Source organism: Nerophis ophidion, linkage group LG24 (genome assembly GCF_033978795.1).
Source record: "Nerophis ophidion isolate RoL-2023_Sa linkage group LG24, RoL_Noph_v1.0, whole genome shotgun sequence".
Taxonomy (NCBI): Eukaryota; Metazoa; Chordata; class Actinopteri; order Syngnathiformes; family Syngnathidae; genus Nerophis; species Nerophis ophidion.
Window position 1 is genome coordinate 41,080,846 of NC_084634.1, and position 15,240 is coordinate 41,096,085.

The 15,240-nt window shown below is 45.1% G+C and overlaps 1 protein-coding gene across 3 annotated transcripts in view; it reads left to right on the forward strand.

The window, feature by feature from the left end:
- adck1 (aarF domain containing kinase 1) overlaps positions 1-9,998 on the forward strand; it is a 43,640-nt gene extending 33,642 nt beyond the window's left edge. For 2 of the 3 annotated variants that reach the window (XM_061886314.1, XM_061886316.1), the window contains 2 exons: positions 6,597-6,790; positions 9,106-9,370. In XM_061886314.1, coding sequence (XP_061742298.1) covers positions 6,597-6,790; positions 9,106-9,265 — 354 coding nt within the window. In that variant the 3' untranslated portion in view covers positions 9,266-9,370. The other variant, XM_061886315.1, reaches the window with a different exon arrangement.
- Positions 9,999-15,240: the final 5,242 nt, after the last annotated feature.

Sequence of the window (15,240 nt, forward strand, 5' to 3'; positions counted from 1 at the left end):
TGGAAAGTATTCACAGCGCTTCACTTTTTTTTGGGATGGGAAGTTTTGTTTTTTATCCAAGATGTCTCTGTAAATTGCTGCATTCATCTTTCCCTCTATCTTGATGAATTTCCCAAATCCTGCCGCTGAAAACCACCCCCAGAACATGATGATGCCACCACCAAGCTTCACTGTGTGGGTATGGTATTGGCCTGGTGATGACCAGTGCCTGGCATTCACGTCAATCTTTGTCTCATCAGACCAGAGACTTTGGTTTCTCATGGTCTGGGAGTCTTTCAGATGCACGCTAGTAAACTTTTGACCAAGAAATGGCTTCCGTCTGGCCACTCTACCAGACAGGCCTGATTGGTGGATAGTCCTTCTGGAAGGTTCTCCTCTCTCCACAGAGGAATGCTGTAGATCTGACAGAGTGACCATGGTCTTGGTCACCTCCCTGACTAGACTAAGATGAATGCAGCAATTTACAGAGACATCCTGGATGAAAACCATCACTTCCCAGTTCCCATCCAACCTGATGGAGCTTAGGAGATGCAAAGAGGACTTGGTAAAACTACCCAAAGATAGATGTGGTATCCTGTTCAAAAAGACTCGAGGCTGTAATTTCTGCCAAAGGAGCATCAACTAAGTATTGAGCAAAGGCTGTCAATACTCAAGTACATGTGATTTTTTTACTTTACATGAATTTGCATTAAAACAAACACTTCATGTTGTCATAATGGGGTATTTTGTAAAGAATTTTGAGGCCAGAAAAATTAATTAATTCCGTTGTAGAATAAGGCTATAACATAAGAAAATGTGGAAAAAGTGAAGCGCTGTGAATATTTTCCGGATACACTGTACTTATACAAATCCATATCAAAACTAAAATCAGTGTGTGGAAATAATGTCAAAGCGCTTTAAGTTCCTTAAAAGGCTAAAAAAGGAAGTACAACCCATTTACCATTATTTTAGCCAATGTGGCCTCTGGGTCACAAAGTTTGGGGACCCCTGCTCTAAATGGATTACACTGCAAGAAAACTTTGGAACACTGGGCATGAAGGAAGCCAACCATTGAAACCAAATAAAGAAAATGGCCTTTATGATTGTAGCTAATCAATCAATCAATCAATCAATCAATCAATGTTTACTTATATAGCCCTAAATCACTAGTGTCTCAAAGGGCTGCACAAACCACCACGACATCCTCGGTAGGAAAACTCACACCCAGTGGGACATTGGTGACAATAATGACCCAGTGGGACGTCGGTGACAATGATGACTATGAGAACCTTAGAGAGGAGGAAAGCAATGGATGTCGAGCGGATCTAACATGATACTGTGAAAGTTCAATCCACAATGGATACAACACAGTCGCGAGAGTCCAGTCCAAAGAGGATCCAAGACACAGCAGCGAGAGTCCCGTTCACAGCGGAGCCAGCAGGAAACCATCCCAAGCGTAGGCGGACCAGCAGCGCAGAGATGTCCCCAGCCGATACACAGGCGAGCAGTACATGGCCACCGGATCGGACCGGACCCCCTCCACACGGGAGAGTGGGACATAGAAGAAAAAGAAAAGAAACGGCAGATCAACTGGTCTAAAAAGGGAGTCTATTTAAAGGCTAGAGTATACAAATGAGTTTTAAGGTGAGACTTAAATGCTTCTACTGAGGTGGCATCGCGAACTGTTACCGGGAGGGCATTCCAGAGTACTGGAGCCCGAACGGAAAATGCTCTATAGCCCGCAGACTTTTTTTGGGCTTTGGGAATCACTAATAAGCCGGAGTCCTTTGAACGCAGATTTCTTGCCGGGACATATGGTACAATACAATCGGCAAGATAAGATGGAGCTAGACCGTGTAGTATTTTATACGTAAGTAGTAAAACCTTAAAGTCACATCTTAAGTGCACAGGAAGCCAGTGCAGGTGAGCCAGTACAGGCGTAATGTGATCAAACTTTCTTGTTCTTGTCAAAAGTCTAGCAGCCGCATTTTGTACCAACTGTAATCTTTTAATGCTAGACATGGGGAGACCCGAAAATAATACGTTACAGTAGTCGAGGCGAGACGTAACAAACGCATGGATAATGATCTCAGCGTCTTTAGTGGACAGAATGGAGCGAATTTTAGCGATATTACGGAGATGAAAGAAGGCCGTTTTAGTAACGCTTTTAATGTGTGCCTCAAAGGAGAGAGTTGGGTCGAAGATAATACCCAGATTCTTTACCGTGTCGCCTTGTTTAATTGTTTGGTTGTCAAATGTTAGAGTTGTATTATTAAATAGAGTTCGGTGTCTAGCAGGACCGATAATCAGCATTTCCGTTTTTTTGGCGTTGAGTTGCAAAAAGTTAGCGGACATCCATTGTTTAATTTCATTAAGACACGCCTCCAACTGACTACAATCCGGCGTGTTGGTCAGCTTTAGGGGCATGTAGAGTTGGGTGTCATCAGCATAACAGTGAAAGCTAATACCGTATTTGTGTATGATGTCACCTAGCGGCAGCATGTAGATGCTGAAGAGTGCAGGGCCAAGGACCGAACCCTGGGGAACTCCACACGTTACCTTAACGTAGTCCGAGGTCACATTGTTATGGGAGACACACTGCATCCTATCAGTAAGATAAGAGTTAAACCAAGACAGGGCTAAGTCTGACATACCAATTCGTGTTTTGATACGTTCTAGTAAAATATTATGATCGACGGTATCGAAAGCAGCGCTAAGATCGAGGAGCAGCAACATAGATGACGCATCAGAATCCATCGTTAGCAATAGATCATTAGTCATTTTTGCGAGGGCTGTCTCCGTGGAGTGATTTGCCCTGAAACCGGATTGAAAGGTTTCACATAGATTGTTAGACGCTAAGTGTTCATTTAACTGCTCCGCAACAATTTTTTCAAGGATTTTTGAAATAAAGGGAAGGTGAGACACCGGTCGGTAATTTACCATGAGGTCAGGATCGAGGTTAGGTCTTTTAAGGAGAGGATGAATAACCGCTTTTTTGAATGCTAGGGGAACAGTGCCCGAGGAGAGTGATAAGTTTATAATATTTAGCACTGATGGACCTAATAATACAAAGAGCTCCTTGATCAGTTTCCCAGGAAGAGGGTCAAGTAAACATGTTGTCTGTTTTATTCCATTTACACGTTGTAACAATTCCTCTAATGTTATTTCCTCAAAACGAGAGAAAGTATTTTGGAGGGCAGTATCCGCCGTATATACAATCGTGTCAGTGTTAATAGAACCCCGTTGTAGCTGGGACGCATTGTCTTTAATCTCCTTTCTAATGACTTCAATTTTCTTACTAAAGAATTGCATAAAGTCATCAGCTGAGTGGGTGGAGCTACTGGAAGGAGTCCCTTGTTGGGTTAGCGATGCTACCGTACTAAACAAAAATTTAGGATCGTTTTTATTACGGTGGATGAGATTTGAGTAATATTTAGCTTTAGCTAAGGTAAGCATGCGTTTATAAGTTATTAAACCATCACTCCATGCTTGATGGTGCACCTCAAGTTTAGTCGTGCGCCATTTGCGTTCCAGCTTTCTACATAATAATTTCTGAGCTCTAGTTTCTTCTGTAAACCACGGGGTGCGCTTTTTTGGAGCCTTTTTTAACTTTAGCGGTGCTATGTTATCAATGGTTTCGCGCAGGGCGTCGTTAAAGTTGTTAGTGAGGTTATCAATAGAGCCCACATACTTTGGGAATGGTGCCATTACCGAGGGCAGTAGGTCAGCAAGAGTTGTCGTTGTGGCCGTATTAATGTTGCGGCTGCTATAGCAGGTATTATTATTATTAGTTTGACGAACATGCGTCTGAACCTCGAATTTTATAAGGTAATGATCGGACAATACTTTAGTATACGGGAGTATCGTAACTTTGGAAACGTTGATGCCCCTGACAAGCACTAGGTCTATCGTATTACCGTTGCGATGCGTGGGTTCATTTATTATTTGTGTGAGACCACAGCTATCAATTACAGTCTGGAGCGCTACGCACGGTGGGTCCGATGGGGTATTCATATGGATATTAAAGTCCCCCATTATGATTATATTATCGGCGTGTGTCACTAGATCAGCAACGAACTCTGAAAATTCATTAATAAAGTCCGAATAGGGCCCTGGGGGGCGGTAGATAACAGCCAGGTGTAGAGGCAGCGGTGTGACAGACCTCATAGTAAGCACCTCAAACGATTTATATTTATTATTTATGTTAGGACTAAGGTTAAAGTTTTCGTTGTATATTAGTGCGACCCCCCCACCCCTTTTGAGCGGACGGGCAATATGCGCATGTGTAAAGTTAGGAGGACATGCCTCATTTAGCGCAAAAAAGTCGTTTGGTTTAAGCCAGGTTTCGCTGAGACCGATGACGTTAAGATTGTTGTCTCTGATGATATCATTAACTAACAACGTTTTAGGAGACAATGATCTTATGTTTAAAAAACCTATATTATAGGTAGTGGGCTGTTTTAGGGAGTTTTTGATCAAATTATCCGTAGTAGCAATATTAATAATGTTGTGTTTATTATGCCCAGTGCATTTAGTATAGTTACGACCATATCTAGGAATTGATACGACAGGAATTTTCCGATTGTTTGATTGTTGCTTTGATAAACTGCACGCATCATAGTTAGCCACCTCAGTAACGGGGATTTTCCGATTGTTTGTTTGTTGCTTTGATAAACTGCACGCATCATAGTTAGCCACCTCAGTAACGGGGATTTTCCGATTGTTTGTTTGTTGCTTTGATAAACTGCACGCATCATAGTTAGCCACCTCAGTAAAACACATGTCCAACTCTGAAACACTCAAAGCAGAAAAAACTTGTTCTAATTTAACTGACTCCTTACCCAGACCAGTAGTCTCGCATTTTCCATCTAAATCCGTCTTCGGGGTGGAGGGAAGTGGTGTTCTGTGGGGATTAGCCTTCTGCTTTGTTTTTAGCCCCGCTCGGCATCCGCGTTTGCGATCACACCGCTGGCGTCTGCTCCGTAGACGGCCCCCGCTGCTACTAGACTCCCCTGCTTCACAGGCCGCTGGATGTAGCCGCCGATGTATTCCCGTGCTAGTTAGCAAGTCTAGCACGCAAGTGTCTATCGGTCCAAAACGGCCCGATGTGTCCACATCCAGAAGTGTCTGGCGGTCGTACGTGATCACGGAGTGACCACGATGTGAGCCAGCCATAAAGTTTGTGGAATTGTCCGGTATTTCTGCCAAATGTTCCATCTTTAGCAGCAGCTCCGCAATGTTGCAGCCCGTTCGGGCGCCGCCATCTTCAATAAACTCACAGATGGACTTTACAGTTCCAAACAACTTTTAGTTTACAATAAAGACGCTTCTGGTGCTTTTAGTTGGGTTAAACATTTTGTTTTTCAACATGAAAGAACAGCGAATAATCGCTTTTATCGTATTTCCTTGAATTGCCGCCAGGGCGCTAATTATTTTAAAACCTCTTCTCCCTCCTGCGCTTACCAAAGGCATGCGGTAAAAGTAAGCATGCGCTAATTATTTTAAAACCTCTTCTTACTCCGGCACTTACCAAAGGCAAGCAGTAAAAATTTGAGTGTGATCTAAGCTTGGACCTTAAATCTTATTGAATAGCTCTTAATCTTCTTCCCTTTATGCGATTTCAAATTACCGGTATTGAAATCAGCCTCCTCCATTTTGAAAATGATGACAGGGCAAGTGTCACTCGTGACGTCACGAGTTTGACTCGGCAGTAATACTAAGCATGCTAATTATTTTGGGAAGCGAGTTTGACCCGGCAGTAATTCAAGGCAGGCGCATACTATATGCCCTGCGGCAATTCAAGGAAATACGGTACTTATAATTCATTCTGGGCCTCTTATTTTCCTTCATGTCTTTCTACTTTGTCTGTATGGTCTTCAATTGTATTCTTCATGATCCAAAAGGGATAAGCAGTAGAAAATGGATGCTTTGATGATCCTCAAAAAGTCCTACATTTGATGTTGTGAAACCTGTGAGCTCAGCTGCTACTACAGCCATGTGACTTGTCTTTTTTACCTCTGTAAAAATATAACTAAATATTTTCAGTTTTTCTTCTTTTTTCCCGACGTACAATGTGTGTTATAATCTCCATCCGTCTCTTTGCCATACCTGCCAACAACTACGGTTTTCCCGTAATGATTAATAATAGATTGTATTTGTAAAAGCACTTTACATTGAACAAACAACCTCAAAGTGCATTTAAAAACAACGCAAGAACCACAAATAGCTGCCCCCAACAACTAAAATAAATAGTAAAATCAATTTAAACTAGAACAGCCTAATAGCTAGAACTAGCACACATATGTAAAAAAAAAAAGGCTTTTTTAAAAAGTATTGACGGTCTGTGGTGCCTTCAGGTAGTCAGGGAGAGCGTCCCACAGCCTGGGGTGGTGGAGCAGAAAGCTCGGTCTCCCATAGTTTAGAGCTTTGTCCTCGGAGGTTGGAGGAGATTAGCCTGTCCGGAGCGGAGGTGTAGTGTGCTGGATTTGGGGGTGAGCAGTTCTTTGAGGTAGAGGGGAGGCATTTATCTTGAGTTTTTTAGTCACGTTATGACAAGTAGTCAGTGATGCACCAGAAGGAACATGGAAAACATCACCACTCAATGTCTCTCTTTACAGGATGTTGAAATTCGGACCAACGCCGCCCTGTACCTGCCTCAGATCAGCCACCTGCTGAACCGACTCCCTCGACAGATGTTGCTGCTGTTGAAGACCAACGACCTGCTGAGGGGGATAGAGACCACCTTACACACCAGAGCATCCTCGTCCTCTTTCATCAACATGTCACGCTGCTGCATACGAGCCCTGGCCAGGTACCAAACATCTTGACTTACCGTGTGCCTTTTTATTTTACTTCCTTTTTTAAAGTCCACATAAAAAAACAACAAGACACTTAAAGCTAGTGCACCAAACCCTCCCTCCCCCTTTTACACTCATATTATGCCTCCTACAGTTAAAGTAGCAATGATTGTCACACACACACTAGGTGTGGCAAAATGTTTCTCTGCATTTGACCCATCACCCTTAATCACACTCTGGGAGGTGAGGGGAGCAGTGAGCAGCAGCGGTGGCCGCACCCGGGAATCATTTTTTGGTGAATTAACCCCCAATTCCAAGCCTTGATGCTGAGTGCCAAGCAGGAAGGTAATGGCTCCCATTTATGTAGTCTTTGGTATGACTCGGCCGGGGTTTGAACTCACGACCTACCCATCTCAGGGCGGACACTAACACTAACTGGCCTTCAAGTACATGTACAAAAGTGCAGTTGCCTTGCAAGTACATGTACAAAAGTGCAGTTGCCCTGCAAGTACATGTACAAAAGTGCAGGTGCCCTGCAAGTACATGTACAAAAGTGCAGTTGCCCTGCAAGTACATGTACAAAAGTGCAGTTGCCCTGCAAGTACATGTACAAAAGTGCAGGTGCCCTGCAAGTACATGTACAAAAGTGCAGTTGCCCTGCAAGTACATGTACAAAAGTGCAGGTGCCCTGCAAGTACATGTACAAAAGTGCAGTTGCCCTGCAAGTACATGTACAAAAGTGCAGTTGCCCTGCAAGTGCATGTACAAAAGTGCAGTTGCCCTGCAAGTACATGTACAAAAGTGCAGTTGCCCTGCAAGTACATGTACAAAAGTGCAGTTGCCCTGCAAGTGCATGTACAAAAGTGCAGTTGCCCTGCAAGTACATGTACAAAAGTGCAGTTGCCCTGCAAGTACATGTACACAAGTGCAGTTGCCCTGCAAGTACATGTACAAAAGTGCAGTTGCCCTGCAAGTACATGTACAAAAGTGCAGGTGCCCTGCAAGTACATGTACAAAAGTGCAGTTGCCCTGCAAGTACATGTACAAAAGTGCAGTTGCCCTGCAAGTACATGTACAAAAGTGCAGTTGCCCTGCAAGTACATGTACACAAGTGCAGTTGCCCTGCAAGTACATGTACAAAAGTGCAGTTGCCCTGCAAGTACATGTACAAAAGTGCAGTTGCCCTGCAAGTACATGTACAAAAGTGCAGTTGCCCTGCAAGTACATGTACAAAAGTGCAGTTGCCCTGCAAGTACATGTACAAAAGTGCAGTTGCCCTGCAAGTACATGTACACAAGTGCAGTTACCCTGCAAGTACATGTACAAAAGTGCAGTTGCCCTGCAAGTACATGTACAAAAGTGCAGTTGCCCTTCAAGTACATGTACACAAGTGCAGTTGCCCTGCAAGTACATGTACAAAAGTGCAGTTGCCCTTCAAGTACATGTACAAAAGTGCAGTTGCCCCGCAAGTACATGCACAAAAGTGCAGTTGCCCTTCAAGTACATGTACAAAAGTGCAGTTGCCCTACAAGTACATGTACAAAAGTGCAGTTGCCCTGCAAGTACATGTACAAAAGTGCAGTTTCCCTGCAAGTACATGTACACAAGTGCAGTTGCCCTGCAAGTACATGTACAAAAGTGCAGTTGCCCTGCAAGTACATGTACAAAAGTGCAGTTGCCCTGCAAGTACATGTACAAAAGTGCAGTTGCCCTGCAAGTACATGTACAAAAGTGCAGTTGCCCTGCAAGTACATGTACAAAAGTGCAGTTGCCCTGCAAGTACATGTACAAAAGTGCAGTTGCCCTGCAAGTACATGTACAAAAGTGCAGTTGCCCTGCAAGTACATGTACACAAGTGCAGTTGCCCTTCAAGTACATGTACAAAAGTGCAGTTGCCCTGCAAGTACATGTACACAAGTGCAGTTGCCCTTCAAGTACATGTACAAAAGTGCAGTTGCCCTGCAAGTACATGTACAAAAGTGCAGTTGCCCTGCAAGTACATGTACAAAAGTGCAGTTGCCCTGCAAGTACATGTACAAAAGTGCAGTTGCCCTGCAAGTACATGTACAAAAGTGCAGTTGCCCTGCAAGTACATGTACACAAGTGCAGTTGCCCTTCAAGTACATGTACAAAAGTGCAGTTGCCCTGCAAGTACATGTACACAAGTGCAGTTGCCCTTCAAGTACATGTACAAAAGTGCAGTTGCCCTGCAAGTACATGTACAATTTACTGCTCTCTCTCTTTCTGCCTCATGAGGAATTTTATTTTCCTGTCATTGTGTTGATGTGACTGTACTTAGTCACGGAAGCCCTCACTTTTCTTCCGACAGACACAAAAGGAGTAAGACTCAGTCCCGGAGGAAACGTCTGCAGATCACCTTGACGGAGTCCTTCAACCTCTGGCGACTCAGCGCCTACCAATTGTTCCTGTGGTTGAAGAGCTCACTGTTGGGACGAAGCCTCTGCACTCTGCATGGACTCCTACACTGAGACAAGTGGGTGCTGGGCCATGAAGAAGGATTATAGTTCCCAGAACATTTGCCTTTAATCACGTGATAACATGTATTGTTCAATAAATGTCGTATTCTACCACTATAGAGCACACTGGTACGTAAGACGCACCCATGGGGACAGCGCGGTGCGGTTGGGAGAGTGGCCGTGCCAGCAACCTGTCGGTTCCTGGTTCTATCCGCAGCTTCTACCAACCTAGTCACATCCGTTGTGTCCTTGAGCAAGACACTTCACCCTTGCTCCTGATGGGTCATGGTTAGAGCCTTGCATGGCAGCTCCCACCATCAGTGTGTGAATGGGTGAATGTGGAACCAAGTTAGGAGAGACACATTTTCTTGACCTGACCTCCTCCAGGAACTGCAGTCCTGTGTAATGACGCTCGCTTGTAATAAAGCACATTTTCACCATCGACTTCACTTCTCAGGCAGCACGGTGAAAGAGGGGTTAGTGCATCTGCCTCACCACACAAAAGTCCTGAGTAGTCCTGAGTAGTCCTGGGTTCAGTCCTGGACTTTGCATGTTCTCCCCGTGACTGTGAGGGTTCTCTCTGGGTACTCCGCTTCCTCCCACCTCCAAAGACATGCACCTGGGGATAGGCCCCTCCCACCTCCAAGGACATGCACCCGGGGATAGGCCCCTCCCACCTCCAAAGACATGCACCTGGAGATAGGCCCCTCCCACCTCCAAAGACATGCACCTGGGGATAGGCCCCTCCCACCTCCAAAGACATGCACCTGGAGATAGGCCCCTCCCACCTCCAAAGACATGCACCTGGGGATAGGCCCCTCCCACCTCCAAAGACATGCACCTGGGGATAGGCCCCTCCCACCTCCAAAGACATGCACCTGGGGATAGGCCCCTCCCACCTCCAAAGACATGCACCTGGGGATAGGTTGATTGGCAACACTAAATGGTCCCTAATGTGTGAATGTTGTCTGTCTATCTATCATTTGGCCCTGTGATGAGGTGGCGACTTGTCTAGGGTGTACCCCGCCTTCTGCCCGAATGCAGCTGAGATAGGCCCCAACAACCCACCGCGACCCCAAAAGGGACAAGCGGTAGAAAATGGATGGACTTCACTTCTCTTTTTTTTGACTACTCAGCTGCTAATTGATTTATTCCCCACTGCTCCTGTCCTCAGTGCTAACCCCTGTCCTCATTCTAACTCCTATCCTCAGTGTTAACTCCTGTCCTCAGTGCTAACACATGTCCTCAGTGCTAACTCTTATCCTCAGTGTTAACTCCTATCCTCAGTGCTAACTCTTATCCTCAGTGTTAACTCCTATCCTCAGTGCTAACTCCTATCCTCAGTGCTAACTCCTGTCCTCAGTGCTAACTCCTATCCTCAGTGCTAACTCCTATCCTCAGTGCTAACTCCTATCCTCAGTGCTAACTCCTATCCTCAGTGCTATCTCCTATCCTCAGTGTTAATTCCTATCCTCAGTGTTAACTCCTATCCTCAGTGCTAACACATGTCCTCAGTGCTAACTCTTATCCTCAGTGTTAACTCCTATCCTCAGTGCTAACTCCTGTCCTCAGTGCTAACACATGTCCTCAGTGCTAACTCTTATCCTCAGTGTTAACTCCTATCCTCAGTGCTAACTCTTATCCTCAGTGTTAACTCCTATCCTCAGTGCTAACTCCTATCCTCAGTGCTAACTCCTGTCCTCAGTGCTAACTCCTATCCTCAGTGCTAACTCCTATCCTCAGTGCTAACTCCTATCCTCAGTGCTAACTCCTATCCTCAGTGCTATCTCCTATCCTCAGTGTTAATTCCTATCCTCAGTGTTAACTCCTATCCTCAGTGCTAACTCCTGTCCTCAGTGCTAACTCCTGTCCTCAGTGCTAACTCCTGTCCTCAGTGCTAACTCCTGTCCTTAGTGCTAACTCCTGTCCTCAGTGCTAACTCCTATCCTCAGTGTTAACTCCTGTCCTCAGTGCTAACTCCTGTCCTCAGTGCTAACTCCTGTCCTCAGTGCTAACTCCTATCCTCAGTGTTAACTCCTATCCTCAGTGCTAACTCTTATCCTCAGTGTTAACTCCTATCCTCAGTGCTAACTCCTATCCTCAGTGCTAACTCCTATCCTCAGTGTTAATTCCTATCCTCAGTGTTAACTCCTATCCTCAGTGCTAACTCCTGTCCTCAGTGCTAACTCCTGTCCTTAGTGCTAACTCCTGTCCTCAGTGCTAACTCCTATCCTCAGTGTTAACTCCTGTCCTCAGTGCTAACTCCTGTCCTCAGTGCTAACTCCTGTCCTCAGTGCTAACTCCTATCCTCAGTGCTAACTCCTATCCTCAGTGTTAACTCCTATCCTCAGTGCTAACTCTTATCCTCAGTGTTAACTCCTATCCTCAGTGCTAACTCCTATCCTCAGTGCTAACTCCTATCCTCAGTGTTAATTCCTATCCTCAGTGTTAACTCCTATCCTCAGTGCTAACTCCTGTCCTCAGTGCTAACTCCTGTCCTCAGTGCTAACTCCTGTCCTTAGTGCTAATTCCTGTCCTCAGTGCTAACTCCTTTCCTCAGTGTTAACTCCTGTCCTCAGTGCTAACTCCTGTCCTCAGTGCTAACTCCTGTCCTCAGTGCTAACTCCTATCCTCAGTGCTAACTCCTATCCTCAGTGTTAACTCCTATCCTCAGTGCTAACTCCTATCCTCAGTGCTAACTCCTATCCTCAGTGCTAACTCCTATCCTCAGTGTTAACTCCTGTCCTCAGTGCTAACTCATGTCCTCAGTGCTAACTCCTATCCTCAGTGTTAACTCCTATCCTCAGTGTTAACTCCTATCCTCAGTGCTAATTCCTATCCTCAGTGTTAACTCCTATATTCAGTGCTAACTCCTATCCTCAGTGCTAACTCCTAACCTCAGTGCTAACTCCTATCCTCAGTGTTAATTCCTATCCTCAGTGTTAACTCCTATCCTCAGTGTTAACTCCTATCCTCAGTGCTAACTCCTGTCCTCAGTGCTAACTCCTGTCCTCAGTGCTAACTCCTGTCCTCGGTGCTAACTCCTATCCTCAGTGTTAACTCCTGTCCTCAGTGCTAACACATGTCCTCAGTGCTAACTCCTATCCTCAGTGTTAACTCCTATCCTCAGTGCTAATTCCTATCCTCAGTGTTAATTTCTATCCTCAGTGTTAACTCCTATCCTCAGTGCTAACTCCTATCCTCAGTGTTAACTCCTGTCCTCAGTGCTAACTCCTATCCTCAGTGTTAACTCCTATCCTCAGTGTTAACTCCTATCCTCAGTGCTAATTCCTATCCTCAGTGTTAATTTCTATCCTCAGTGCTAACTCCTATCCTCAGTGTTAACTCCTGTCCTCAGTGCTAACTCCTATCCTCAGTGTTAACTCCTATCCTCAGTGCTAACTCCTATCCTCAGTGCTAACTCCTATCCTCAGTGCTAACTCCTATCCTCAGTGTTAATTCCTATCCTCAGTGTTAACTCCTATCCTCAGTGCTAACTCCTGTCCTCAGTGCTAACTCCTGTCCTCAGTGCTAACTCCTGTCCTCAGTGCTAACTCCTATCCTCAGTGTTAACTCCTGTCCTCAGTGCTAACACATGTCCTCAGTGCTAACTCCTATCCTCAGTGCTAACTCCTATCCTCAGTGTTAACTCCTATCCTCAGTGCTAACTCCTATCCTCAGTGTTAACTCCTATCCTCAGTGCTAACTCATGTCCTCAGTGCTAACTCCTATCCTCAGTGTTAACTCCTATCCTCAGTGTTAACTCCTATCCTCAGTGCTAATTCCTATCCTCAGTGTTAACTCCTATATTCAGTGATAACTCCTATCCTCAGTGCTAACTCCTATCCTCAGTGTTAACTCCTATCCTTAGTGCTAACTCCTATCCTCAGTGTTAACTCCTGTCCTCAGTGCTAACTCCTGTCCTCAGTGCTAACTCCTATCCTCAGTGCTAACTCCTATCCTCAGTGTTAACTCCTATCCTCAGTGCTAACTCCTATCCTCAGTGTTAACTCCTATCCTCAGTGCTAACTCATGTCCTCAGTGCTAACTCCTATCCTCAGTGTTAACTCCTATCCTCAGTGTTAACTCCTATCCTCAGTGTTAACTCCTATCCTCAGTGCTAATTCCTATCCTCAGTGCTAATTCCTATCCTCAGTGTTAACTCCTATATTCAGTGCTAACTCCTATCCTCAGTGCTAACTCCTATCCTCAGTGCTAACTCCTATCCCCAGTGCTAACTCCTATCCTCAGTGTTAACTCCTGTCCTCAGTTCTAACACATGTCCTCAGTGCTAACTCCTATCCTCAGTGTTAACTCCTATCCTCAGTGCTAATTCCTATCCTCAGTGTTAATTTCTATCCTCAGTGTTAACTCCTATCTTCAGTGCTAACTCCTATCCTCAGTGCTAACTCCTATCCTCAGTGCTAACTCCTATCCTCAGTGTTAATTCCTATCCTCAGTGCTAACTCCTATCCTCAGTGCTAACTCCTATCCTCAGTGTTAATTCCTATCCTCAGTGTTAACTCCTATCCTCAGTGCTAACTCCTGTCCTCAGTGCTAACTCCTGTCCTCAGTGCTAACTCCTGTCCTCAGTGCTAACTCCTATCCTCAGTGTTAACTCCTATCCTCAGTGTTAACTCCTATCCTCAGTGCTAATTCCTATCCTCAGTGTTAACTCCTATATTCAGTGCTAACTCCTATCCTCAGTGCTAACTCCTATATTCAGTGCTAACTCCTATACTCAGTGCTAACTCCTATCCTCAGTGTTAACTCCTATCCTCAGTGCTAACTCCTGTCCTCAGTGCTAACTCCTGTCCTCAGTGCTAACTCCTATCCTCAGTGTTAACTCCTATCCTCAGTGTTAACTCCTATCCTCAGTGCTAATTCCTATCCTCAGTGTTAACTCCTATATTCAGTGCTAACTCCTATCCTCAGTGCTAACTCCTATATTCAGTGCTAACTCCTATCCTCAGTGCTAACTCCTATCCTCAGTGTTGACTCCTATCCTTAGTGCTAACTCCTATCCTCAGTGTTAACTCCTGTCCTCAGTGCTAACTCCTGTCCTCAGTGCTAACTCCTATCCTCAGTGCTAACTCCTATCCTCAGTGTTAACTCCTATCCTCAGTGCTAACTCCTATCCTCAGTGTTAACTCCTATCCTCAGTTCTAACTCATGTCCTCAGTGCTAACTCCTATCCTCAGTGTTAACTCCTATCCTCAGTGTTAACTCCTATCCTCAGTGCTAATTCCTATCCTCAGTGTTAACTCCTATATTCAGTGCTAACTCCTATCCTCAGTGCTAACTCCTATCCTCAGTGCTAACTCCTATCCTCAGTGCTAACTCCTATCCTCAGTGTTAACTCCTATCCTCAGTGCTAACTCCTATCCTCAGTGTTAACTCCTGTCCTCAGTGCTAACTCATGTCTTCAGTGCTAACTCCTATCCTCAGTGTTAACTTCTATCCTCAGTGTTAACTCCTATCCTCAGTGCTAACTCCTATCCTCAGTGTAACTCCTATCCTCAGTGCTAACTCCTATCCTCAGTGCTAACTCCTATCCTCAGTGCTAACTCCTGTCCTTAGTGCTAACTCCTGTCCTCAGTGCTAACTCATGTCCTCAGTGCTAACTCCTGTCCTCAGTGCTAACTCCTATCCTCAGTGCTAACTCCTGTCCTCAGTGCTAACTCCTATCCTCAGTGCTAACTCCTATCCTCAGTGCTAACTCCTATCCTCATTGTTAACTCCTGTCCTCAGTGCTAACTCATGTCCTCAGTGCTAACTCCTGTCCTCAGTGCTAACTCCTATCCTCAGTGCTAACTCCTGTCCTCAGTGCTAACTCCTATCCTCAGTGCTAACTCCTATCCTCAGTGTTAACTCCTATCCTCAGTGCTAACTCCTCTCCTCAGTGTTAACTCCTGTCCTCAGTGCTAACTCATGTCCTCAGTGCTAACTCCTATCCTCAGTGTTAACTCCTATCCTCAGTGTTAACT